The sequence below is a fragment of the Castor canadensis genome, chromosome 1 (assembly GCF_047511655.1).
Source record: "Castor canadensis chromosome 1, mCasCan1.hap1v2, whole genome shotgun sequence".
NCBI classification, from domain to species: domain Eukaryota; kingdom Metazoa; phylum Chordata; class Mammalia; order Rodentia; family Castoridae; genus Castor; species Castor canadensis.
Genome location: NC_133386.1, coordinates 20,731,720 through 20,759,169, shown reverse-complemented (window position 1 = coordinate 20,759,169; position 27,450 = coordinate 20,731,720). Strand labels below are relative to the sequence as shown.

General features: G+C 36.9%; 1 protein-coding gene across 6 annotated transcripts in view; it reads left to right on the top strand.

Moving 5' to 3' along the window:
* The window catches only part of Utrn (utrophin), a 521,188-nt gene that overhangs the window by 248,171 nt on the left and 245,567 nt on the right, over positions 1-27,450 (top strand). For all 6 annotated transcript variants that reach the window (XM_074072723.1, XM_074072717.1, XM_074072708.1 and 3 more), the window contains 7 exons: positions 2,023-2,158; positions 3,309-3,458; positions 7,303-7,378; positions 11,482-11,696; positions 14,193-14,310; positions 18,024-18,229; positions 20,120-20,274. In XM_074072723.1, the coding sequence (XP_073928824.1) occupies positions 2,023-2,158; positions 3,309-3,458; positions 7,303-7,378; positions 11,482-11,696; positions 14,193-14,310; positions 18,024-18,229; positions 20,120-20,274 (1,056 nt within the window). The remainder of the gene's footprint in view (positions 1-2,022; positions 2,159-3,308; positions 3,459-7,302; positions 7,379-11,481; positions 11,697-14,192; positions 14,311-18,023; positions 18,230-20,119; positions 20,275-27,450) is intronic.

Here is a 27,450-nt window from a genome sequence, read left to right as displayed (position 1 = left end):
AGCGGTGCAAAGATGGGAGGATGAGCAGCATGGCCAGGTGATGAGATGAAGAGGGGCTTAGAGAACCAGGGACAGGGTTGGAAGGGGAGGTGCCATTACATGCTCATGAATTTGCGTGGAGAGTCCTGCTCACTTGACCTGATCTAATTTCCACACCTTTTTAAGGAAAACTTGTACCTGCTGTTGGCAAGGTATGAACAGTATGTGCAGAAGTTCCCTAAAGATTTGCAAATGGATGTCTTGTAGATATAGTGATTATTGCGCCTGAAACAAGGAAGGTGAAGTTAATACATGTTTCACTCAGTGTTTGCAAGTGAAAGGAGTAATGAATCTCTCCCCCAGCATCCTGTATTTTGACTGAAGAGTATTTGTTTTCATAAATTCTCGGTGAACTTCACTTTAGGTTAGGTTTGTAACCTCTGTTATATTGGGCTAGCTTGGCACTTCAAGAGCTTGTATGTTTTCTGTTATCAAGTCATTGAGAATTATCTCACAGTGCAGTGATTTTTGTAGAGAGTGCCTCTAGTTAAATATTTGTACATGTCAGCAATTTACAGTGTCATTTTTTAATGAGCAATTGTTATCTGCTGTTTGAACAGAAATTTGCAATTTGTTTTTACTCTTAGGGATAGTATTTAAAATGTAGATTATGTTTAACTAGTTTTCCCATGAAAATTGTTGATGACTCAAATATGTCTTACTGAAATCACTTGATAGTGTTAGTTTTCTCGTGGTTCTATTTTCAGACTACTAAATTAGTCATGGTTATGAAGCACTGAAAATTTAAATTTCAACATTTTTTGGAAACAAAAGGCCTATCTTAGTATTTTGGATGTTTCCAAAGTTGGTAGGCCAAATACTTTTCATTACATGAAGTAGATTACCTGTTTTAAGTACTGATAATTTTAATCTGTATTATTGCTTTAGACATTATTTTTAAGTCTCAAGGTACTCTTCTCTTCTTAAAATTTATCATTTTTTAGTGACTTTCATTAGTTTCTTAAAGCATTATAATACTGTCCTTCAAATATTGGCTATTAAAGATATAAGTAACTTTAATATTTTATATTTATTATGTCTTTATGTTAGATGTTTTATGATCAAAAATAAAAAGGCTCAGTAATAAAAAAATATGCAAGTTCTTATTAGGAATGCACAATGTAATTCATTGAAAAAGTGCATTCAGTTTTCCACCGGCATCTAATGATAGAAGCATCTAATGATAGATGCTCTTAATAGCCTTCAGTTTCCTTTAGAAGTAGATAGTCCTATTTGTCATCTGGGGTCTAATCATATTCTCATCTTCTGACAGATGGTTTGTATTCTTATAAACATATTCCTACAGCATTTAAAAGATCTAATTAAGGCAGTTCCATTTTTATATTCCTCTGTTTCTCTGCATCCTTTCAAACTTTTGCTGTGTTTTTCCTAGATCTTTTCATAATTTGGTGCCTTATTGAAATATAATACTTACTTTAATGGACTAATCAAATTTATATTTTTCCCTCTTTTTCCTAATATGAGCACAGTTTTTCAGTTCTCAGTATCATCCCTTACTAATAGTCTTTCTGTTCTGTGACTAAACTGGAGTATGAGTTGCTTCCTGTTGTGAATTATTTTCCATTTAGTGAAGCCTTTTTAGCTCCACGGAGCACTCAAAATTACCTGACTTTCCTTATTATTTTAGGTAAGGACATTTTTCATATTGTTTTTCACAGTTGTCTAACTTTAAAAGTTTTTATTAAATTTCTGTATAATTTTTTATGATGAAAAGATAATTTGGTTTCAGTGTTTTTTAATTTAATTAGGGAAAATTCCTATTATTCTTATAATTACTTATAAGTGTACACAAGTCTTTAGTATGGCAAAATGTATACATTATTATTAATTTGAGAATACATACTAAAATTATTAGGAATTATTTTTGAGGGGATGTTTAATCAGAATTTCCAAAGCAAATATATAATGTTCTGCTTAATTAGGTAATTTCTTTTAATGTTTTTCAATAATATGTTCTTTTAGACTAAAAGAAGAAAGTAAGCAAGTGATGGAATATAGAAAAAAGCTGGATGACATTATCTTTTGGTTAACAAAGGCTGAGAATGCTGTACAGAAGCAATCAACCACTGAGCTGGAAGAAAACCTGAAAGAATTAACAGTAAGTCGCTCACTTGTCTTTATTTGCCAAGGTCTTCTGATGCACAGACAATACCCACGATACCCTCATAAACAAGATAGTGCATGACTGAGGAAGAAAAGGGAAAGAGACTTTAATTTGTCTTAAGAGTGGTGGATTTGAAAGAAGATTTTCTTATTTAAAGAGCAGCTATAATTTGGATCTTACAGTGCTAAAGCCTCACTCACAGTCTCTGTGTTAGGCCAAAGGTTTTTAGGGTATTTTAGACCAACTTAGTAATTTTGGAATATAATAGAGCTGCAAGTGTAGTTTTTGCTTTTATGTTTGAAGGATAATTATTGATTATTATCTATAATGTTGAGGTTTGCAAGAAAACTGAGGGTCATGCAGCCCACTACAGGTGTACTGTCATGGCTCTGGTAATCAGCTATTCTTTGTTGATTTGCAAACAAGAATTGCTTATAGTTGGATATGTATACAGTCTGACAAATACATAAAGTTATATAGATATGCAGATATATTGGAATATCTAACATTTTGTATCATAATTTTTGTGTTAAGAATTGACCTATTAGTTCCAGAACAACGAGCACAGCACACTCATGTTTCTATCTAAAAAAGGAAATTGTGCTTGAGTGTGTACACGCATGCATGCATAAAAGCATACACGAAGGGATAGCTACAATTTCATAAAAGATTTGATCCATAAAGGAATATAATTGAGATATTTTGGAAGGAGCTTTTAGTATTGATGAAAACTATGGTGTGACAAGCATCAAGTTTTCTTTTCAAAATGTGAAAATGTCTAATACTCTGTTTAACCTAAAAATGTGAACATTTTTCTTGAAATGTCCCTTTTGCAAACAATTTGGGAAGAGTTACAAAAGGAATGACAGGGTAGAGAAGATATAATAAGATCTTGCTGAGAGCCAGATAGACCATAAGAGAACACATTGGTGTGTTTGTGTTCATGTGCACAAGTGTTCACACTGGTGTGTGTGTGTGCTCAGTTCCTATCTGTTGCAGCTTGTTAACCTGCAGCCAGACTTTTTTTAAGCTTAGTTTCTGAGCGTGACACTGACAAGAACACTTTCCCAGGAGATTTCTTAGAATACTTGAACACTCCCTTGCAGAACAGCCATCTAACTACACCTGTCTTTGACTCTTTTAGGAATTAACACAAGAGATGGAGGCACAAGCTGACAAACTCAAGTGGCTGAATAGAACTGAATTGGAATTGCTTTCAGATAAAAGTCTGAGTTTACAGGAAAGAGAGAAACTTTCAGAAAGCTTAAAAACTGCAAACAAGACATGGAATAAGGTGTGCCTCTGGAGTTTTCTCTACCACATTTCTTATATTTATTGCTTTTGTGATCAAAGAAGTACAGTCTTGCTACCATCTTACTTTAAGTTTATCCAAATGTGGGCCCATTTTACCGATGCGTATTCATGTTTACAATTTCTTTTCATTCATCATAGACAGAAGCATATGTTCTCAGAGAATGCTTTATCAAAATTAGTCAGGCCCAGAAGGTCAAAAATCACGTTATCCCTCATATGCGGATTATAGACCCAAAACAAATGCAGTGATATTATTGGAAATGGGTCACACACTAAGGGGAGAATGCATACAGGAGGAATAGAGAAAGGGAAGGAAAACTAAAACTTGAATGTGGTTGATGTGCTCACTGTAGAGGAGTAAATAAAATAATCTTGAACTGACAGAGGCCACTATGGGAAGGTGACCAGGAAGTAGTGAAGAGGTCAGGTAGAGATGAACCCATTCAGGTTGTAATACACGTGTGCATGGAAAGCAACGCTAGGAATCTCTCTCTGTAGATATCTTTATCTCAAGCTAGCAAAAATGCTGTGTCTTTCTTATTATCTCTTATGTTTTCTCTTCAACAAAATCGGAAAACAAGAGGACAGAACAGGATCTGCCTGGAAGGGGGGGTGGGATCGGGGCTGTGGGGGTCAGGGAGCAAACAATGAGTGCACATGTGAGTAAATGTAAAAATGATAAACAAAAAAGAATGCCTTCTATTTTACATGGAATTCTTTGGCCTAGGGGATTTAAATGTTATATACTGCATTAAGTGATAAATGTATGTTGCACATTAGGTAATAAAATGCCAGCAATTATATTTTGAAAGCGACAACTTTAAAGTGGCTTCCTGATGTACATGACTTTCACATGTGTGTGTCTTTTTTTTCTCCAGTGCTTTTGCTCATTCAATGTATACTTATTAGGAATGTAATAGTATATAATTGCGTGATTAAAATTGGACTATTACTTTTTTTGTAGTAGAAATGGCAAAGGTAGATGAATCATAGGTTTCTTTCCTTTTTAGCCTGGTATGTACCATATCAGAGTATGTGTGGGACATTAAACAGATATGCCCCTGCCTTTGGTTTGCATTTGTAGGACCTCAAATCACTCTTTTTTTTTTTCTTTTTTGGTTGTAGCATAATTTATTCAACCAGCCCCCATTTCAGTTCTAAAGTTTATTTTTGGTAACAATGCTGCAGTGAATCTCCTAGTGCATGTTATGCCATCTTTCAATGCCTGTGAGGTAATTTTCAGGAAGTGGGAAATCACTCATTTTTTATCTTTTATGAGTTTTCTTTATGTGCAAGTCATGCTGTGCAGAATCACGCACACCTGTAATCCCGGTACTCAGGAGGATTATGAATTCCAGGCCAGTCTGGGTTATGTAGCAAGACTGTGTCTCCAAAAGCAAAGCAAAACAAAAGAAAACAAAATGAGGAAATCATCCGTATCTCAGTTTGTGTCGATTCAGATGCTTCGTAGCTCCAGATCTGATTGAGAGTCATTGTGTGATGAGTCACAGTTACTCACACGTCTGTATCTCGGGCCTCTGGACTTGCATGTTCCAGTGCCTGCTCAGTGTTTCTAATTGGATGTTTAATAAACGTCCCAAATTCACTACAAACTTGAGTTCCCGATTTCCTTCTTCTCTCTGTGCTTCATGCACATCTCATATTTCAGTTAAAGGCCTTACATCCTTATTAGTGCTCAGCTCAGAAACCTTGGAACCAATCTTATGGTATTTATAAGAATTATATCTCAGAGACAACTCCCCCCACCCCCAGAAAAAACAAAACAAAACACCAACAATAGTTCTTCAGAACCACTGTTGTCAGTGTCCCCCATTTACTTGGTGGATGGTTTAGTGGATGGATGGATGACCACATACGATAAAATGAATAGAGAAGAATTTTGATAATTAGAAGTACTGGGTGGCGCATGGGTGATTCCTGAATTGAAATTCTTTCAATTTTTCTTAGGTCTGAAAAATATAAACTTGACTACATCTCACTACTGCCATTGCCACAGACTTGTTCCCAAGCCGCCATCATTTCCTCTCTCTATAACTCCTCCCTGGTCTCACCTGCCTCCTCCTTTGCCCTTTATTGGTCTCTTCTCAACAAAGCAGCCAAGGAGATTTGTTAACATATAATTCAGATCTAGTACCTCCTCTGAACCAAGTCCCCTAATGATTTTCCATCTCATTCAGATAAAAGCCTGAGGCTTTACTATGATTTATAAGAGCTTTCGTGCTCTGGCTTCCAGTTTATATGACTTTATCTGCTACTGTCTCTGCCTTATACTGCTTTTCAGACATATTGGCTCCTGTGTCACTTGCCAGGCTTGGCTTTTCCATATTCAGTTAGAGCACATGTATTTATTTAACACAAAGGATACTAGTGAGTATTGTATAGTATAGTAAGTATTGTATAGAAAATTGGTGGGCAGTTTTGGAGCACAGTGTTAGACAATGCTGAAGCTTCCTTTATTTCAGGAATTCACACAGATTTTAATATCGCTCACTCTGGGGAATTAAGAATGTCAAAGACCAAGCAATACTTATTGTGCAGAGAATCTCAGTGCACAGGTTAGGGAGTATGAACCTGGGTATTTTGTTCATTCCTCCTTTCATTTAACCACTTGGTAGGTTTTCACTGGATTCCCACTTGAAGCCAGGTACCATTTTAAGAATTAGGAATATAGAAAAGAGTATGAGACTGTTCCTCACCCAGAGAACTTGTCCTGGGTGAAACAGGGAGACAAACAATTATAGTATAAAAGTGTTGGTGGGAATAGATAGATGGAACACCTAGTTGATTTTAGAGGGTAACCATGGAAGGTTGGGGGAGTATTATCCTGCCTGACTTAGGATGAGTAAGTAATGGTCAGATGAAGAATGGAGAGGGCATTGTAGGAAGAAGCAACAAGCAAAAGGGTCTAGAGGAGATGGAATGAGCACAGTGATTTGGGTCTTAGAAGTAGCTCAATATAGAGTATAAGCAAAGAGATGCCTGCAGACACCGGTTCCTGGCAGTCTCATCATGCATGGAGCTCTATGGAATTTGAGCACCATCTTGGAACAATTCATTGTTTTGAGGATAACGGAGAGGTATTGATGTGTTTTAAGCAGGAGAGGTATTGATGTGTTTTAAGCATAAGAAAGTTATATCTGAAGGATTGTATAGCTGCACTGCAGAGATAGATGGAGTCACATAGGAATTGATACAGAAGTATCAGAGCCTTAAGAAAAGTTTATGAAGGGGATTCAGGGAAGATAGAGAAAAGGAATTCAGATTTGGACACGTCTGAATATCCAGTTGATGGAGAAAGCTGCCCTGAAGATTTGTTATTGGGAGTCTTTAGCCTCTAAAAACTCTATGTAGTAAATGAAACTGTTGAAAACCAGGACTCAGAGAGTCCAGGGTCAAGGATAAAAAGATTTAAAAATCAAACAAACACACTACCCTGTGGAATGTTAGGATTTGATGGATGAACAGAGGAAAAGGAGCTGGTGAAGGAACTGAGAAGAGCCAGTAAGAGAAGTAGGAAGAAAGTCAGGATTGCAGAGTATGAACAGAATTCAAGGGAGTTGGGGATGAGGTGGGGGCAAGTCAGCAGAAGTGGTGCAGCTGAGGACTGCGTGGCGCTCTTGACAGTAATGTCAGTGGAGTGAAGTGCTCAAGCAAGATGGTAGGGGATGGTGAGGGTGGACACAGAAACTTAAAGTGTTAGGGAAGAAAAGTGGCAGCACTGTTATTTAGAATAAGGCCTGTCTTTTGAAAATAATCAACTTTATTTATAAGCATTCTTCTCTCTGTTTGGCCTGATGCTATAGATATGCAGAGAGGTGCCTGGCGCACTGAAGACACGCCTCCAGGAGCCCTGCTCTGTCTCACAGACAAGGATTGCTGGTAAGGCACCATTTATTCCTAAACACTTTTTATCAGCATAGAAAAATCTATGACATGAACATCATATATGTTAGGAAAAATTACTTTAAAACATCATGCAATTTTATTATTCTAGTTTTAATTATTAGAAAAGGGTATCTTTAAACTCAAGGTTTCCTTGGCTGCCCAACATGGGCAAGACATTCACTCATGGTTGATGAGCCTCACCTTTCCCTTAAAAAAGGAGCAGCTGGGTAGCTAGGGGTCCTGAGGAAGGAAGGGGAGGGGCTTGTCAGGAAATCAGGGATGATGGGTTTAATGGATACACACAGCTTTTCAAGTCACCAGGTAGAACCGTCATGGCAAAATGTGTTTGGCTTGCATAATTTTGCCCTCATCATGAGTAAAAGCAGAAGGTTTAGAAGTCCTTAGAAGCGGGAGGGAGATGGGGATTTAGAAAGGTTCCCTTCTAGTGAAGCTATCCACATACAGGCAGTATTCTCTTAGATGTGGAGAAAAAAGGGTGTTTTCTCATTATTTCTTATTTCCTTCTTTCTTGTTCCATTTAGACCACAGCTACTGTCACCACTGCCTTGCAACCACTCCTAATCACCTGGCTCTGCTTGCCTTCTATTGAGTCACCTGGCAAAACTCCAAATGTGATTAACCATAGCTCCCCACTCACCCTGTGCCAGATGCTGCTGGGGGTTCTCCTTTCTTTCCACCTCCACTTCTCTTCCTACCCCTGCTTCCTTCCTGCTGTCTCCTTTTCTACCTTTTCTTCACCCTTTCACTTCTCTCCTTTTCTTCTGTTTCATTCTCCTCCTCTGTCTGTAACTGAGAAGTCTGAAAACAGTGATGAATGACAAGATTTTTAATTCTTTCTTTTGATATTGCAGGCTTATTTGTCCTCTCCATTATTTGTGTTTACCAGCGTCTTGCTTAAGAAATACTTGGGGATTGATTCGTTTTCTTCATTAATGTCTTGAATTGACATTTTCTGTCTTGCCAATATAATTTCAATTTTGTAACCATAAAGAAAGGATTTGATACATCTTATAAAGTAGCAGTGGGTTATCTTACTTACCATCACTAAAGCAAAGGAGCAGGGAACATTTGAATACATATGTCAAAATTGACAGCAAAACTATACTTAATTCTTCACAAGATAGTCATACCTAGGACAAGTATAAGATCTGAAGCTAATCTTAGCACGTCCCTCTCCTCCTACACAGTGTTTTAATCTGGTTTTTTCTTTTTTTAAAATCATATTAAAACTAACCTTAACCATTTTAAAGTGAGTAATGCACTGGTGTTTAGTACACTCACAATGTACTACCAGTAGCTAGTTTTAGATATTTCCATCTCCCTACAGTAAAAGTTCTTCCTCATTAAGCAGTCTCTCTTTATTTCTTCCGACTCCAGCCCCTGGCAACCACAGTTGTGTTCCCTTCTCTATGGATTTATCTGCTCTGGATCTCCCATGCAATGCTTCATTCAGTTGGCATAAGAAATTTCAAAAATGTTTATTAATTTCTTCTGAAATAATAGTAATAGATCCATTATATGTGAGCAAAATATATTTTTATAACAATAACAGAAAAAACTATTTTTCAAAGCAAAAAAATTAGAAAAGTGACATTGCTTTACATTTTCAAAACATCTTAAATGGCTAGCTTCATGTCTCTTCTTTGGTCTGTTGTGATGTCACATGTTGGATATCCTTGAGTGAAGCACCACTGTGCATTTGGGAGGAAATGAGCATGAAATAGTAAGGGACTTCGATGATGGTGGTGATGGTGATAGTTTAGACATCCACATTGCTTAGGAGAAGTCAGAGCTTCTCAGATGTTACTTTGCCACTCTGACCTGGATATGCAGAGCATTTTAATTTGTATTTTCTGAGCTATCTTTTGTATTTGTTTTTCATACTTTTGCTTATTGCTTTTCTTGTTTCCTCTTTTGTGGATTATCTGTTGACTTTTCCAGAGTTTAAAAAAAAAATTTTGACTTCAATGTATATAGAAGATACCTTCTTCCTTAATTGTTGAAAGACTTTTAAGATCTCTATGGTGCTCTTTTTGGAATTCTTAAACATTAGTATTTATTAATAGCTTCCCCATTCTGTGTTCAGTGCTTTAAGGTCATAAAGATATTCTTTTAGATTTTTAGTTAGTAATTTTGGTTCTCATAGGTAGGTCCTTAATCCCTCAAGAATTAATTTTCCTGTGATACATGTGAGGTCAAAATCTGTCCCACCACTTCCCCACACTTCCATAGGTCACCACCTTTCTAACACTATTTGTTCAACAGTAAATCTTTCCCCTTGCTCTGTGGTCTAGTCACTGCCAAGGGCAGCTTTCTCCACCACCTCTGCTCTGGGCTCTTCTCTTCTGTTGGTGTTTGACTGTCTGAGCTCATTATGAAGGGAGATATATGAAGGGAGATAATTATCATTAGTTAAGAACTACACCTAAATAGCTTATAGAGCACATCTCTCTTACAGAAATATTTCTTTAAAACTGTATTTGACTATTTCCTCTTCTATTTGAATTTTACAACCAGGAACTTGAATCTATGATTTTGCCAAGTTACATGGAAACCTGTTGGAATTTTGACTACAACTATACTGAATTTGTATTTGACTACATTTTTTTTAGAAACTTGCTTAATCCTAATCTAAAACAGCATATACTAAAGTAGGTTCCAGTAGATTTAATAATGAATTTAACTGTCTTAAAATCAAAGACAAATAAGAGTCAACCTTGCCTCCTTAAAAACAAATTAAAGCAAAACAAAACAAATAAAAAAGAGGAAGAAAACATTTGTCATATATTTGGAGATAATAATAATTTCTAACTTTAAAACTCTTGGGAAGACAATTCTCCAAGAAAGATTTATGCATTTGACTACCTCAAATAAATGTTGAAAGGAAAAAAAAAAAAAGAGAAAAAATTCTCATACACATTTAAAAAAAATTCCCAGATACAAGCATTGTTTTCAACCCTATGGCAAGGGTTATCTTAAGAGTTCAAACAAGCCAGGCACCGTGATTAACTCCTGTAACCCTAGTTACTTGGGAGGCTGAGATCAGGAGGATTGCAGTTCAAGGTTACCCTAGGCAAGCAGTTCTAGAAACCCCCATGTCCAAAATAACCACAGCAAAATAAACTGGAGGTATGGCTCAAGTGGTAGAGCACCTGCTTTGTAAGCACAAAGCCCTGAGTTCAAATCCCCATCCCCCAATAAAAAAGAAAAAAGCTCATACAAATTGATAAAGAAGCAGATAAAATCATAGTTATGGATTATACCATAATGGGCATGGAAATATTTACCATTACTAGTAATTTTAAAAAGCCATTAAATAAAACAGTGTTTATCCAATGAGTTGGATCTTGTCAGTGTAGGTACAGGATACCAGTTCCCCATGCTGCTATTGGAAACCTAAATTCCCAACTTTTAAGAAAAGCCATTTGACATAAACTTAAATACAGAAACTTGAAAACTTCTTCTGAACCACTAATTCTGCTTTGGGAACTCTCTGGTAGGGTAGTGATCAGAAATGTGGAAAATACTCTGCACAAAAAGATACTCTTTGCAAGCTCCTTTTTAAAGAGCAGTTGTCAGGAGAGGAGCAATCCCCATGTCTGGCTGAAGGAAAGAGTTTATTACAAATTAGTGAATATATGTGTGGGATATTGCACAGGTGTTCACATTAGTGTTTATTAAGAGTGGAATGTACTCATGTCATAAAGTTAAATGAAAAAGGAGAAAATTATGAATAAATTGGTTTTATCATTAAAAAAATCCTGACCCAATAAAATACTGCTCCTAATTTTCTCATGGTTGGTGTGTATTTTGTTTTGTTATTTTTTCTCAGTTACTTGAGAGATACTGGTGGCCTAGAATTGTGTGAGACTCTCTGTTGAGTTGACTTTTTGGCTACCAAAAACAAACATATTATAGACTGTGCCATAGACATTTCATTCTGAAAAAAAAGAAAATCTCTTAGAAATTTTTAAACTAAAATTTACTTAAATACACACATACATTTGTCACTCTTACACCACCATAATCACAATGTCCTGTTGATTTATTCCCATTTTGCTACATTTTTATTTCAGCTCATCCTGGTGTCCAAAAGGTGGTGCTAGTCTCATCTGCATCAGAGAGTCCCATGCAGTCTCACCACACCTCAGAAATCTCAGTCCCTGCTGATCTGGATAAAACCATCACAGAACTAGCTGACTGGCTGGTATTGATTGACCAGATGCTGAAGTCTAACATTGTCACTGTCGGAGATGTGGAAGAGATCAATAAGACAGTGTCCCGGATGAAAGTAGGTGCATAGTGTGAAAGCTTGTCATGGCAACACCACAACTCAGAGACGAGATCTCTGGATCCCTTTTGCTTATCCTAAACTCTGAGAGAAAAAGGCTAAAAAACTTCTTTATCAGAGCTCAAGTGGTAGAGGAGCACCTGCCTAGCAACTGTGAGGCCCTGAGTTCAAACTCCAGTACTAGCAGGGGAAAAAAAAATTATCAAATAGTCATCCAGAGCTAACTCCAAAGAGTAAAGCTTTCCTTGAATTTATAAGAACAAATTTATGGATTTAAGCTAAAGACTCAGTCTATTTTTAACATCTAACACTGACATCACAAAGCCAGGTGTATTCGTATCAAGGCAATGCAGCGCAGTGCTGTATTAGGGCCCAGGGTGATGCACGGTAATTTCCCACAGCACCACGTCAACTTAGATTTCATCATGAGCTCATTGCATTTCTGACTGTAGGAATGAGTGTCCTGAGTATAATTTTATTACTGTACATATACCATCTAATATCAACTTGTAAAATTCTTTTTCCATATTTAGTGGTTTCTGTGTTCTGGGCTGTGTGTTATAGAGGGATAGTGAAAAGAATATTTCAGGTAGAAATGTACAAGAAAATAATAGCAGCTATCACTAACTTTTACTAAGTTACTAAGTGCTAATTAGTGCTAATTTACTAATTTGCTAAGTGCTGAATGTGTGCTAGGTGTTATCCTGAGTGTTTTGCATGGTTTATCTCATTTGTTTCTTTAATTGTCTTGTGAGGTAGGTGTGGTTATTATTTTTACATTACTAATAAGCCTAAACTTAAAAGAGTCAGGGCTAGTGAGTGTGTTAAGCATACCAGTTGTTAGAGCAAGGCAGAATCCTATAAAATTCAAAAGGCAGGTGCAGGCCACCTATTAGGGGAGCTAGGATGAATAAGGGGTTGTCTTTACAGTGATATAAGGCAGGCTATGGGATTTTGACATTTGGAGAAAAAGTGAACGGTATTCCAGGAATAGAGAACAAAATGAACAATAAATGGGGAGATGTTGGTGAATGTTAGGGTCAACATTTGTACAATAAAAAATATTGTGGAGCTGGGCATGGTGAGTTATGTCTGTAATCCCAGCTACCCAGGAAGTAGAGGTAGGAGGATTGCAGTCTGAGACTAGCTCCAGGCAAAAATGTGAAACCCTACCTAAAAATACAAACTGAAGTAAAAAAGGACTGGGGGAGGAGGGCATGGCTCAAGTGGTAGAGTGCCTGCCTAGCAAGTGTCATGGCCTGAGCTCAAACCTCAGTACTGCAAACAGAAAAAAGAGAAGTGAAATGTGGTGGGAGGTAAGGGGGAGGCAGGAAAGGCAGCTCAGGCTTCCCTGTGGAGGAGCTTGTGGTGGGTAAGCCATTGCAAGCATATTTCTCCCCATTTCTTTCCTTTTCTGAATTGTTGCTGGGAACTGGTGTCACCAGTTCCAGGATGGATTGGAGGCAAAAGATGCTTAAGTCAAGGAAAAGAGTCTTTTCTGCGGCTAAGATAATGCATTGCAATCAGAGGAAATAAGAAGTAGGAGAAGTGAAGTGTGGGTGAGGTTTGCACAATTTAGTTTTGCGTTTGTCATGTTGAGGGGTCCTTATGCCATCGGGAAGAAAGGGAGCCCCATTCATGAAGTGTGCTGTGGGATCCAGCACAGAGAGTTGAAAGAAATACAATCAGAAATAACACTTGTTCCCATAGCAGTGACTGAAATCTACAAATCTAGTGAATTTGTAATGAGGAAGGACTGGGAAAGTCTTTTGCTGCCTGATTTGAACTTGTAAATCACATTTTCTAATCTTGATGGCTGTTTGTTAGTTCTGTAATTAAAACATTTTCTTTTCCTGAAATTGGTAACTCTTCCCCTCTATTTATCGGTACTGAGACACAGTGCATCTAGAATCACAGTTTTTCCTGGCTAAGATGATTTAATTTGCAGTTACTCCAATTAACACTTTTCCAATATGACTTTCTTCCTTGTAGGTGATGTTAGCATTTGTTTATATCTCATTCAAAACAGACATCGGCAAAAATAACTGCTGATATTTTTAGAGCATCTTCAAAAAGAGATTTTTGTTTGTGTATTTGTTTGGAGACAGGATCTTGCTGTGAAGACCAGGTACCCCTCAAACTCCCCATCCTCCTGCCTCAGCCTCCAAGTGCTGGGGTCAGGTGTGTACCACCATGCAGGCCCAAGAGGTTTTCATAATATAATCTCCTCAGACTTGATGCAACTGAGCTATCAGTATTTTATTTCTTTTTGTGTAAACTAAAACTCAGAAAGGCAAGGTGCCTTGCCTGGTGACCCAGCAAGTTAGTGGAAAAGCTAAGATTTAAGCCCAAGACCTCCAACCAAATCATACATTCTTCCTCTGGCACGTAACTGATGAGGAAAACATCAACAACCTTGATGTCAACAAACCTGTTTGCTTTGTTCGCATTCTTACTGCAGAGCACTTTAACCTTAGCAATCACTTCTCTTGACAGATCACCAAGGCTGACCTAGAACAGCGTCATCCTCAGCTGGATTATGTTTTTACATTGGCACAGAATTTGAAAAACAAAGCTTCTAGTTCAGATGTGAGAACAGCAATCACAGAAAAATGTAAGTTTCTTTTATTGATTAAAAGGTTGTGTATTACTACCCACTTGTCTTAAAAATGATCACAATACACTTTTTCAAAGATTTTAAAAACTCAACTAATTTCTAGTTGAAGAGCTAGAAACTAATATTTGAATTTGGTGTTAATTATGAAGAAATATAGCTTTCTCTTATTTTTTGTACAAATTCCTTAAAATATTATCAGTAGTTGAAAGCAATTACTTAAACATTATTTTTTTTCTCTTAAGGTAGAATTTCTTTTAAATGAGAACATTGTAAGTTACAGAAACCCCCAGGAATGCAAATCTTCTACTGTACTATAGGCGCTAAAACCAGGTGTCACTATGTCTTTTATAGCTCACCTTAAAACTATTCCATGCATGTCTTCTGAGCAGCTGCTGTGTGTCTATGCAACTGGCACAAATTTTGGGGATACTTTAGTTAAAAACAAAATTAAGCCACACACACACACACACACACACACACAAGAAATAAAAAACACCCACAAATGAAGATCTCAGGGTGGAGTTTGCATTCATATTTCAAAAGCATCTTAAATCTGTTTGGTATATAGAACAAAGTTTAAATCCTCAATGATGACATCTGGGGACTGTCACAATGGGCTTTCATGATTCTCTCTCTCCCTGTGGCCCTTGGCTGCACCTGGAAGTATTCTGTACTATATATACTCTTTCCAACGTCCTGACATTTCCTGGTCTCCGTACCTTTATTCACATTGTTTTTTCCTTTTGCCTTTTCTCCCCAGGTGAAATTCTCCTTAGCAGTTAAAATGTCTCCCCCTTTGTGAAGTCGGTCCCACTCTCTTCTTGTCCCCAGTGGACTGTGTTTTCTATCTTTGTTCTTGCTGTGGATGTACTCTCTGTGCCTCACTGTAGATCTTCTAGCTACTTTTAATTTTTCTTCCCCTTCCATACATTGTGAATACTCATCTTTCTGGCTCTTGGGCCTTCCACAAGGCCCAAGTTAATTAAATTAATACTTAATAAATACATGTGGCAGAATATACAGTGCAAGAATAAAATCTATTCTCTCCAGAGAGAAGAAAGTCAAGTGTTTACACTAACAAGTGTGCTTTGCTTTCAAAATAAACATTCTAGCAACAAGGTTACTGTAAGAGATGAATTAGCCAAAAAACTTCCAGTTATGATAAAATTGTTTTTTTTAAATATATTTTTTATTTCTTTTATTCATATGTGCATACAATGTTTGAGGCATTTCTCTCTCCTTCCCTCTACCCCCTTCCTTTCCCTCCTGCCCCCTTCCTTTCCCCCTCAATCCCTCGCTACCAGGCAGAAACTATTTTGCCCTTATCTCTAGTTTTGTTGAAGAGAGAGTATAAGCAATAATAGGAAGGACCAAGGGTTTTTGCTAGTTGAGATAAGGGAGTTTACTCGCATTGCTTTCCTGTACATATGTGTTACATTCTAAATTAATTCTTCTTGAGCTAACCTTTTCTCTAGTTCCTGGTCCCCTTCTCCTATTGGCCTCTGTTGCTTTAAAGTTTCTGTGTTAGTTCCTTTGCATTGAGGACATCAAATGATATCTTGTTTTTTTTGGGTTTCTTGCCTATTCTCATAAAAATTGGTTTATTTTTTACCAAACAAGTCATTTTCCTTCCTTCTCCCTCTTTTTGTTAATCAATTGATTTTTCATGCCTTTTAGGGGCTCTGAAGTGATCTCATTTCTCCTTACCTGGCTGGGGAGCCCTTTTGTTAATGGCGCCAAACTAAACAACCATCTCCATTCTGCTCATCTACCATCAGACATGATTAGAACTGATTTTAAAGTTTTTTTTTAAACAAGACTTTCCTTTGTTTGAGTATCTCTCCTTTCTCTTTATGCCCTTCCTTGTTTTCCCTCCATGTGTATGTGTGCGTGTTGTGTGTGCGTGCGTGTAAAGACCACAGAGTCTTCATTGTTACTTGGTATATGAAAAACCCTTCTTAGCTGGGGTGTGCTTGTTACTGACAGTGACTGCGTTCACTCCTTACAATGAATAAAATAATTTGTTTATTCATCACGATAAAACTGACATTTGCTGTCGCTTGATATCTTAAGTTGTATTTGCTCAATATATTAAGTGATTCTCTTAGTAATATAATCAGTCATAAGTACTTTAAATAACTTTTTAACTGACAAGCAATTTCTTTAAACTGTGAAGGTAGTATAAAATGGATAATCTCATCAAACAATTTTTTAGAGATATGACATGTAAGGGTAATTTTTAGCCTTCTGAATGATCTTTAATTGATAGCTTTTATGGTTTATTGTAGCCCTCTATTAGTCCAAGAATTTTGCTAGAATGTTTTACCATAACTCAGCTGGAAGGTTAATCTTGTCGCTAGGTTCTTCTTGGGCCTGGTACTTAACTCTAGCCCCTCAATCTGTCTGAGATCTGGAGCACGTGCTTTCAGTTCATTGTGGACCTTTTAGTTGCTTATTTTCAGTGGGTTGTTACTGATATTCAGAGCTATTGTATTAAGTCCAAGATCTTGAATTGCCTCTGAAGTGACTAATCAAGTTTAAGTTTCTTTAGGTTTCTTAAAAAGAAACATATTTAAAAAGAGAGGAGAGGAGATGAGCAGAGAGAAGGGACAGACAGAAAAAACATAATGAAAGAAAGAGTGGAAAGAAATGATACTAAAGGAGGGAGGGTTAGGGAAAGGCTGAGTGTGCTTGTGCACATCTCTAATCTCAGGTACTTGGCAGCAGAGATGGGAGGTAGGAGGATTATGGTTCATTCAAGACCAGTTTGGGCAAAAGTTAGAAATACCTAAGCTCAAAAACAAGCCAGTTGGATGGTGCATTTTTATAATACCTAGCTACACAGGAGGCAGAGCTTGGAGGATCAGTCTGAGGTCAGTCTGAAACAAAAAGCATGAGATCTTTTCTGAAAAACAAACTAAAAAAGCAAAAGGACTGGGGACATGGTTCAAGTGGTAGAACAAACAGGTCTTGAGTTCAATTCATGGCACTATCCCCTGCCCCCCAAAAAAAGCAAATATAGAATTTTTGGCATACAGAACTTGAAACTTTTTTACTTTTAGTGTTTCTCTTTTACTTTAACATGGTAAAATGTTTCCTTTTTGAGAGGTTTCATGCTATAATAAAGTAAATGTAAAAAGTATTCTTAGTTTTTTTTTTTTTTAATTTAAATTCTGGTTACCTTATTAGCAATTTCCTTTGAGGGTAACAGGTGACTGTATCTCTATCTTAAAGTTCTGTCATAAATTACCATTAAATTGTGCCTTCATCAAATCAAGTTCTTTTAATACAAGGTTCAATAGAGGATTATTTTCTTAATCTTGTTTTATTAGTTTATAATAGTAGATATTCTTATTGCTATATTTTTCAGTGCATCTAAAATAGAATTTAATCCAAGACTTTTTCCTCAAAGGTAGTTTCATGTGCCGGGAATTACAAGCTCATGCCTGTAATTACAGCTACTGAGGCAGGCAGATCTCAAGTTCAAGGCCAGTCTGGGCTACATAGTGAGACTGTCACAAACAAACAAACAAAAAGAAACATGTCCAATTATATTATGTGGCAGACAAATATTAGAACTCTTTTAAGATGTACTTATCATTTTGCCCCCTTTCTATTTGTAGAATAATTTATGCTAAATTTGGGAGCAGGTGTTTTTCCCTCTCCTGAGAGTCACTTTGGGGGATTTTTTTTCATACTGCTTCCCCCAGTGGAAAAGGTGAGGAGCCAGTGGGACAGCACACAGCACGGTGTGGAGCTGAGACGGCAGCAGCTGGAGGACATGGTTGTCGACAGTCTTCGGTGGGATGACCACAGGGAGGAGACCGAGGAGCTGATGAGGAAATTTGAGGCTCGTCTCTACATGCTTCAGCAAGCCCGGAGGGAGCCACTTCCCAAGCAGATTTCTGATAACCAAGTAAGACCATCAGAGATTTTTCTCGCAGTGTCACCTGGCTGAATTTACTGTTCTGTTGTTATCTATAATTCTTAGAATTCTGTCATGATACTTCCCTAAGTTCTCAGAATCCATATTGAAACAGATAGGAAGAAATTGATCAGGAAGGTTTTCTGAGAAATTTCTTGGAGGTATAACAAACAGAAAATGTACGTTTTTGTCAGTGGATCACCTGCATGAGCCAACATTTAGACAGAGAACCTTTTCAGGACTCCAGAAACCTCATTTTACTCCCTTTCCTGCCCACCTTGGAGGTTATTTTTATTTATAAAAATTCCTAAGACTTTCATTTGAATGTCGCTGCTGTGAACAAGTCAGGTAATAATTAATTTGTTTTTTTTAATACCTTTATAACACCCTGCTTTATCAATAGCAGGGACTGTGATCAGATGATTATAGAGTTGATGATGTCAAACACTTAGAGTATTTTTAAAGTTTTATTTTCAATTCCCTCTACAATCACAGCAAATATTCTTGAATTGAAGGTTGTGACTGGGAGGTTATATTTTGGTGTAACATTTTATTTACCTTTCAGGTAGCCTAAGGTGAAAGTGTATATTTATAGAGAATATAGTGAAAAAGAATGTATAGAAACAAAATCTAAATCCTGGAGTCACATTTTATTTTTCATAAATGTAGACATTCCATGGTTATCAAGTAGTCAGATCTATTGGTTTCTGGATCATTCTCTGTGTTTATGACACCCACTGATTATTTATAACAAATGAATCCAAAGTAATATGTGGCAAAGCCCCTAGCCACATAGCTAGAGAAAGGCAATTAAAAAGATATCAGTACTTCATTGCTATATTCAGGATTGGTTGGCCCTTTGTTTTTGCAGGATCGGTATCCAGATTTAATCAACCTTGGATCATGTACCATAGAATTAGGCATCTGTACTGTACATGTACAAGCAAAGAATCTTGTCATTATTTATAAATAATAAATAGAACAACTATTAATGTAGCATCCTTGAGATGATTTGAAGTATGCAGGGGGAAATGCATAAGTTAGATGAAATACTAAGTCATTTTATTTAAGACTTGAGCATTTGTGCATTTCAGTATCCACCCGAGGAGAAGGCTCAGGGAGTCACTCTTCCACAGATACCAATGGAAGACTTTATTCTAATCTAAATAACTGTGTAGTTCTTTTCTTCTGAAACCTTAGGGTAGATTTATTTCCCCAGTTTCTACATAAAGCATTAAGAGGACATTTGACTGTCATATAGATTTCATGAGGAATGTCTTGATCCAGAGACTCACAGGGATTGAAATGTATATCGAGAGACCAGTGCTTGTAGACACACTCATTGTCAGTGTGATTGTGCCTTGCTAGGCTCCTGGTGCATCCAAGCAGTTGGCTTTGTAAACACAGTCAATGGGACAAAAGACAGAAAAGTGTTGGTTTCTGTCATTTCTCCAACTGTAGTTAGAGGAACTCTCTCTGGCCATTCCTATGTGATGCACAGTCCTGTAGCATTCAGATGGGTAGCAGAAAAAATGAGAAGGACAAATGGTTTGAGGAAGTGAAACATCTCAAAGAGGAAAATATAACAATCTTTTACTATCATTTGCTATGTTCCTGATTTCCTAGACATTTTTCTTTTAGCTTCTAGAATTATTATTATATTATTATTTATTATTTATTATATTATATTATTTATAATAATAATATTATATTATTATTAATTATTATTTAAGCTAATAGGCAAGAGTTTGCCCCTGTTTTTTTCTCTTTGTGTTATTGTGTCTAAATTATATCAAAACATCCAAAGAGTACCAGTGTGGTTAGGTAACACTAGTTACTGAGTGACCAGGACTAACAATTACACCTCTACTTGTATCTTAGATGTTGCTTCAAGAACTGGGTCCTGGCGATGGTGTCCTCATGGCATTTGATAATGTCCTGCAGAAACTGCTGGAGGAATATGGTAATGATGACACAAGGAATGTGAAAGAAACCACGGAGTATTTAAAAACATCCTGGATCAATCTAAAACAAAGGTAACTCGACTGCCCCTGTGTGAAGACGTGTATTGTCAAATCCAGAATGAGATTGCTTTGACTTTCCCGCAGAAACAGGCTGGATATGTGGCCACTAGAATTATATATTTTTTTTCTGTTTTTATGTTGTGGTGTGCTGAGTAGAAATTATCATGCTTACTTTGTGCAGAATATATTTTTACACAGCACCTACTTGAATTTCTACAATGCAGTTTTTCCTTGAATAAGCCTAAACTTTGCCAATGATTATTTTATTTGTTCTGGTTTATTTGTGCTTCTTAGTATTATTTATAATACATTTGGTATACTCTGGTAAGGAACGCATATACTTACAGATGCCTCTGAATAATATCATCCTTAGTGGTAATTCTAACAGTGTGATGCTTGGCTGGACATCCTTACTTGTGGACCAGATACCATGGACCCAGCATGTCCTCTGAAATAATCTATATGTATTTAGTGTCTGGTTTGTACATTTGGAAGAACCTAAAATAGCATATGTATTTATAGAAGAAATTTTTCCTCTAATTGAACACCTAGGATTTAAGGAACTATAAGCCAAAGTCAGCATCTCTTTAGAACTGTACATTTATAGTCATCATCAGTAAAAGAAAGTATTTACTTCATACACAGTACTGGTAGTGCTTGCATCCAAGTGAAATTCTGCTTTCTCAAACATCTTTTTCTATTCAAATGCAATTTCTGAAAAGTAATTTGATATCAATACACATTTATTTTGCTGGTAATAAAATTGATAGTATCAGAACCCTTTAGGATACCTATTCCTGGTAATAGTGTGGTCAAGCATTTAAGGACAACTTGACATAAAGAATTTTTGTGCATTTCTGAATGTTAGTTTTAGTTAGAATCTTTATTTTTCCCCTCAGTACTGGGGATGGAACTCATGGCCTCTCCCACTTGAGGCACCCTCCATCCCATCCCCAGTCCTTTTGCTTTTCCTTTCTTTTTTCAGATAGGGTCTCACATTACCTTTGCCTTGGGTGGCCTGAAACCTCGGTCCTTGTAGTTCTTGTAGATAGAATCTTTCAAGCAGTTCTGACAACTGCACACAGAGAGTTACAAGGAGAGTATATAAACGCGATTGTATTGCCAGGTGTAACTTGGATTCTGGAGGAAGTAAGACCGAGCTGATAGCAAATATAGAATTTCACCAAATGTCAAGCAGAATGGCTATAATTTTGATCTTTCTAGCCTTTTAGTACAACTTTTTTCTTTTTCTTTCTTAAAACAGGTTATTTGGGTAGAGTAAGGGTCATAAAAACTAAGGCAGGGAAGATGAACAGCTTTAACTGAGCTAGTGCTTAGACTTGCTTCATTTCCAAAAATTCCATAGGTAAGAGTTAATGACTTTGCTTTTGTTGTAAACAATACTAGAAAAATTGATCACTTAGGAATGAGCGACCTGCTTTATTTAGCACCTCCAGTTCTTTTTTTGCTTTTACTTGGTAAATATTTTAAGACAGCCTACAGCAGTAGGTAGATTAGATGGAAGAGGCAATTAAAAATGAATTATATTCCAAGGTGATCTTTCATTTATCATAGCTAAGAAAGTCACAGCGTTCTAATTTTATTGTAGTTACAAGTAGTTATCCTTATGTAATATATTAATATTTAGACCTGATTTAGATAATGTTGTTATTATAAACCCAAGAAAATATAAAACCAGCTCCCAAGATCCCTTCATAAATGGCAGCTAGGGTTTCTGTATATTGAGAGAGTCCTCTCTCTCTCTCTTTTTCTCTCTCCCTCCCTCCCTCCCTATTTTGGGAGTACTGGGGATTGAACTCAGAATTTAGGGCCTCATGTTTGCTAAGCAAGTGCTCTACTATTTGAGCCACAACCCCAGTCTTTTTGTTTTTAGTTTGATTTTCAAATAGGGTCTCATGCTTTTATCTTGACTGGCCTCAAACGATCCACCTATCTTGGCTTTCCAAGGAGCTGGGACTACAGGTGTATACCAGCACACCTTGCTCATTTTCTCTTTTTAACAGAGTAATATTTACAAGTTTTAACTGCTCTAAATGGACATCTTTCTGGAATAAATGAATCTTTCCTTGCCTTCTTAAACCATCTGTGGGAGACCATTAGACTTTTGAAATTTTGGATTATTATTGTGAAGATAGATATAACGAACCTTGACAACTGTAAGTAACCTTACAGTTTTATCTAAACCAGTGTTTCCAATTGTTGTAAATATTTAAGTATTTGTAGAAGGGAAATGAAAGGAACAGGACAAACTTCCCTGAAAACTTAATAATTTATAGCTGTTATTTACTGACAAAAAATGTACATTTCTATTTGTTTTTGTTTACTTCACTAATTTCTACTTTTAGGTATAATTTTTACATATTTCATACTTTAAAAAGGATAAAATAATTTAGCATACTAAAGTGTACTCTACTACAGTATATAGTACTGTATTATATGTTTTAAATTATGGCCCATGTGTGTGAATAAAATAAAATCTTGTAAATAGGCTAAAAAAACCCCAGTGTTTCTCAACTTTTTCATTTTCTCTTCTCAAAGGAGCCTTTTAGGTCCCCTGGGGAACCTAAATTCAAATACTATGGAAGACTGTGTATCTGTGTCTGTACTTCTGTAGTTGTGGTTCAGACATAAAAAGAGTAATTTTTTTTTTCTACTACTCCTTCCCTAGAACCACTTGTTACCTCCTTTAAAACTATCTGGGCTAATCTAATACTCTCCAGCCCAGAGAAGTTAGATGACACACTCAAGTTCATCTAGAACAGCCAAAATGGTAATTTTCTAGACCCAAAAGTAGTAATGCTCTCCTTGTTCTGAGTTCTGAAGAATTGGTCTAAACTTATTCAAGCTATTATACTGTGTGTGAATTTGTACTTCACTTTTAGTGTATAAATTTTATCCAAGTGCCCTGTCATTGTTAGGCACTGCACTAAGCTCTTCCCATGCATCATTTAATTTCATCCTAACAGCCAACCTTGGAGACAGGCAGCATTTTCATCCATGTTGAATTGAGGAATAAACTGAAGCACAGAGAAGTTAAGGAGTTATTCAAGATCGCACAGCTCCTATTGGTAGAGCTGGGATTGAAATTCAGGCCTCTTTGCCTGTGCAGTTAGGGTCTTATCTCCTTTAACAAGAGTTTCATTTTTCTTCTTTATTATCAAATGTCAGATTACTGGTGACTGCTTTGTGTACCTGCCTTTCAGATCTGGTTCTTATCTATGTTGAGTTTGAAACCAGATCAGATTAAAGATATAGCTTCTCTATGAATAATGTAAAGCTTTCCAGCACACAGCATTGCACCCACTCTATAGCCTTCATAGGCCTTTTGCCCTGGCTGTGCTCTTATCTCCATGCTGTACTCTGAATATATGTCACTGTCAGCCCAGTTCTGGAGAGACCCGAAGGGTTACCGAATGTGCACATGGAAACACGTGGAGCTTAATACCAGCTTTCAAAGGAAGCATATGCTTTGCAGTTGTGCTAAGTAATTTGGGCACTCACAGTTACAGGTCCACAATCCCTTACCTACAATGCAGAAATTCCAAACAGCTCTGATAACAGAGATCCGTGACTAGTTGTTATAGTCTTTTATTTTAAGCCGTGTATGTGAATAGCCTTGCCTTTGCACAAATATTGAAGTCTTTGGCTGCCACCTCAGACCCTGCTCAGGGCTAATCTACGATGTAGACACATTCATTTTCTGTAATGCCTAAAAATTCTTATTTCTGAAATACAACTGATAGGTATTTTGGATTCTGTGAGCAGCAGGCCTGTCTCTAATGTTTTCTGACCTCTTCATGGCTTTTTCTTTGCGATAGATACTGAGGTTTGATCTCAGGGCCTCGCACTTGCTAGACTCACAGTCTACCAACCACTTGAGACATGACCTCAGCCCTTTTTGCTGTAGTTATTTTTCCATCTGGGTCTCAAGTTTTTGCCTGGGGCTGATCTTGAAGAACAGTTCATCTGCTTATGCCTTCTGCGTAGCTGGTATCACAGGAGTGCACCAACATGCCTGACTTGTTTGTTAAGATGGGAGTCTCACTAATTTTTGCCTGGGCTGGTCTCAAACCTTGATTCTCTCTCTCTCTACTTCCCAAATAGCTGGAATTACAGGTGTGATCCACCACACCTGACCCCTCTTGCATTTCTTAATGTGAATTACTCATTTAGTGTAGAGTGAATTAGTTGAAATGTGCTTGTACAAATTGAATACCCCTTATTAGAAATGCTTGGTTGGGATCAAAGTGTGTTGGATATGGGAATATTTACATTTATATATAAAATGAAATGTCTAGGTGATGGGATCTGAAATTAAACAAGAAATTCATTTATGTAATAAACCTTGTACAACTGGATGTATAGGTCAGTGGCAGAGCACCTGCCAGCATGAGTGAGGCCCTAGCTTCAATCCCCAGCACCATAAAACAAACAAAAATATACATGCCTCATACTTAGCCTGAAAGAAATTGATGCAATGGTTTAATAATTTTGTTCATGAAACAAAGTTTAGTGGTATGGAATTTTCCACTCATGGCATCATATCAGTACTCAAAATTTTTAGATTTTGGATCATTTCACATTTTTGAATTAGGCATGATCAATTTGGGGTACCTTTGGGAGTATGGATGCCTGATTTAGGGCTGAAAGGTTATTTTAACCCTATATGTAGCTAAAATGACATTTGACATGCATGTATGTATATGTATGTATGGGTTTGTGAATATACACAGTTATCTATGCTGAAGTATTGTAAAGAATATAAGGCAATATAATTGCCTTATAATAATAATAAGGTAAGCTATAATTTCTCATAAATTACTAATCACTATGGATTTTTCTCCTTGTCCTTACACCCATGAGGGCATCTTTTTGCATGGCCTATTTTAAGGCATTTTTAGGGTGGTCTCAGCAGAGCAGAAAGTACATCTGGCATGGAATCTGACAATTGTTGGGTTAAAATCCTGCCGTATGCATTTGCCGTCTGTGTTAACCTGGAACGAGTTATTTCAACTCATAAAGTCTCACTTTCCCTGGTTATGGAGTCAGGCACTCATCTATTGTGTAGGGTCGTTGTGAGCACAAAAGTTGTTGGAACATGCTTTATGCTTAGCAGAATCTGCCTGAGTTACTATCACATGCTCTGTCATGTTGTCTTCCTCTTAAATGCATCCTGCTTTAGTCTGCTGCCAGTACTCTCTGTGGCTAAGTTAGCAGAAGTGGAGTCATTACAGTTGCTTGTCCATAGTCATTTAGAATGATCTTCGCTTAAACCATGGATGATATACTGATTATCTGCTTCCCTGGATGTAGCAGGGCATACTATTCCAACTTGCCAGTAGATGAAACTTCTTAGAAAATGCAATTTTCTTGGTTAGTGAAGCCATCAGCATGAGTTGCTGAACTTTTGTTGCACTGAAGTGTTTTCTGCCAAAGCAGACTAGCCATCTTGGGAAGAAAGGGTGCAGAGTTTTAAACAGACACAATTACTTGGGAGCTGTGAATATAATACAGAAGGATTGGGAAGAGATGTTAGTTTCTTCTTTTATAATGATAGTGTCTTTCTCATTAATGCTCATTAACTTACTAATAATTGCTGTCTGTACATGTGGAATGTGCATACATTACAAAGTATTATATAAATTTTGTGTGTATACTAAAGATTGAATTTATAAAGCATGATAAAATGATTGATTTTTCAATTTATTTTGTTGCATATTTTGAAACTTTTGTTGTCATGCTTTTCCAGTAGAGACTCTTTATTGTTCCCATTGATTAAATGAAAATGATGCCTTCTTTTCAGCATTTATCCGTTGTCTGATTTGGTCAATACCTTTTAAGAGCAATCAATAGAAGATACTCATATCGGGACCACATCTCACAGCCTGACATCTGAATCAGCCTTTGAGCTCTCAAAATGGAAGCTGTAGCAGCTGTCACTCCAAAATTGATGGGCTGAGGTGAACAGTCAGGTGTCCTTATCCTTCTAGCTGTCCACCAGTACGAGAGTCAGAGATTTGGGTCAGTCAACTTGATTTATCCTCTTGGAAGCAATCTTCTTTCCCTGAAAGTCACCTTTATTTTTCAACCTGTTTTGCTTTTCTTGTGGCCAGCATTTCATTTTTGGTTTTTTTTCTCTCAAGTTGAGAATTAAACTGACAAGAAAAGTAGTATAAAAGTTGTACTCTTCTATATTTTCTTCTTTGGTTATGTTTTATTATTTCCGATACTGCCTTGCTTTTTTTTTTTTTTTTTAAATACTACCAGCCATGTCTGTGTGATATATGCCTAAGAACGTGCCTGTTTTCATTTTGTATGTCTTAGGCTCCAGCAGGCAGATAGATTCTTACTACGTTAGCTTCATATGTCAAGTAAACTGAAGGGCTGATGTGTGTAGCATTTGATTTTTGTTTCATTTGTTTTTTATCCTCTCATTAACTAATGCTCTGTTAATTAAACAAGTATTTATTTAGCTTCCAGCTTGCCTAGCTTTGTGGTCAGCCTTGAAGATTCGACCATCACAAATATACCCGAGTTTGCTACAGGAAGCTTACATTCTATAGGGGGAAGCTGTGTAGTAAAGACGAAAATAAGTCATAATTATCAAAGATTGTTTTGGAGAAGAAAAAAAAATCAAAGAAGTGCTGAGTAAGAGAGGCACTTACATTGCTTGGGTAAATTTACAAAGTAGAAATCAGAAGGTAACACTTAACTCTTTAAGGAACCATCTAAAGAAGATTTCAGAGTAACCTGTACTTGTACAAGTAAGGAGGTAGGAAAGAGCACAATGTGGTTGAGTGATAAAGTGCAGCTTGAGGTGTGTGGGGGAAGGAGACAGAGGCAGATTATGCTGACCTTGTAGAATGTGGGAAGGAGTCTATAGTAGGAAACTATTGGAATTATGAAGTCTGGAGTGACACTTTCATATGTAGGTCAGAGTTTAGTACCTCTGGGTCTTATGTGGAGAGTAGGTTGTTGGGATAAAGGAGATTAGTTGTGAAGACCATAAAAGAAGTGATTGCTGTCTAACAGTGGCCCTACCTTTGGCTAGGTATGCCAACAATGGTAGAAAGAATATGATAAACTTGAGATACGCTTTGGAAATAGAGAAAATACTTTGGTGGATTAGATATATCAAGGGAGTAGGATAATGAAAGATGGAGTTTT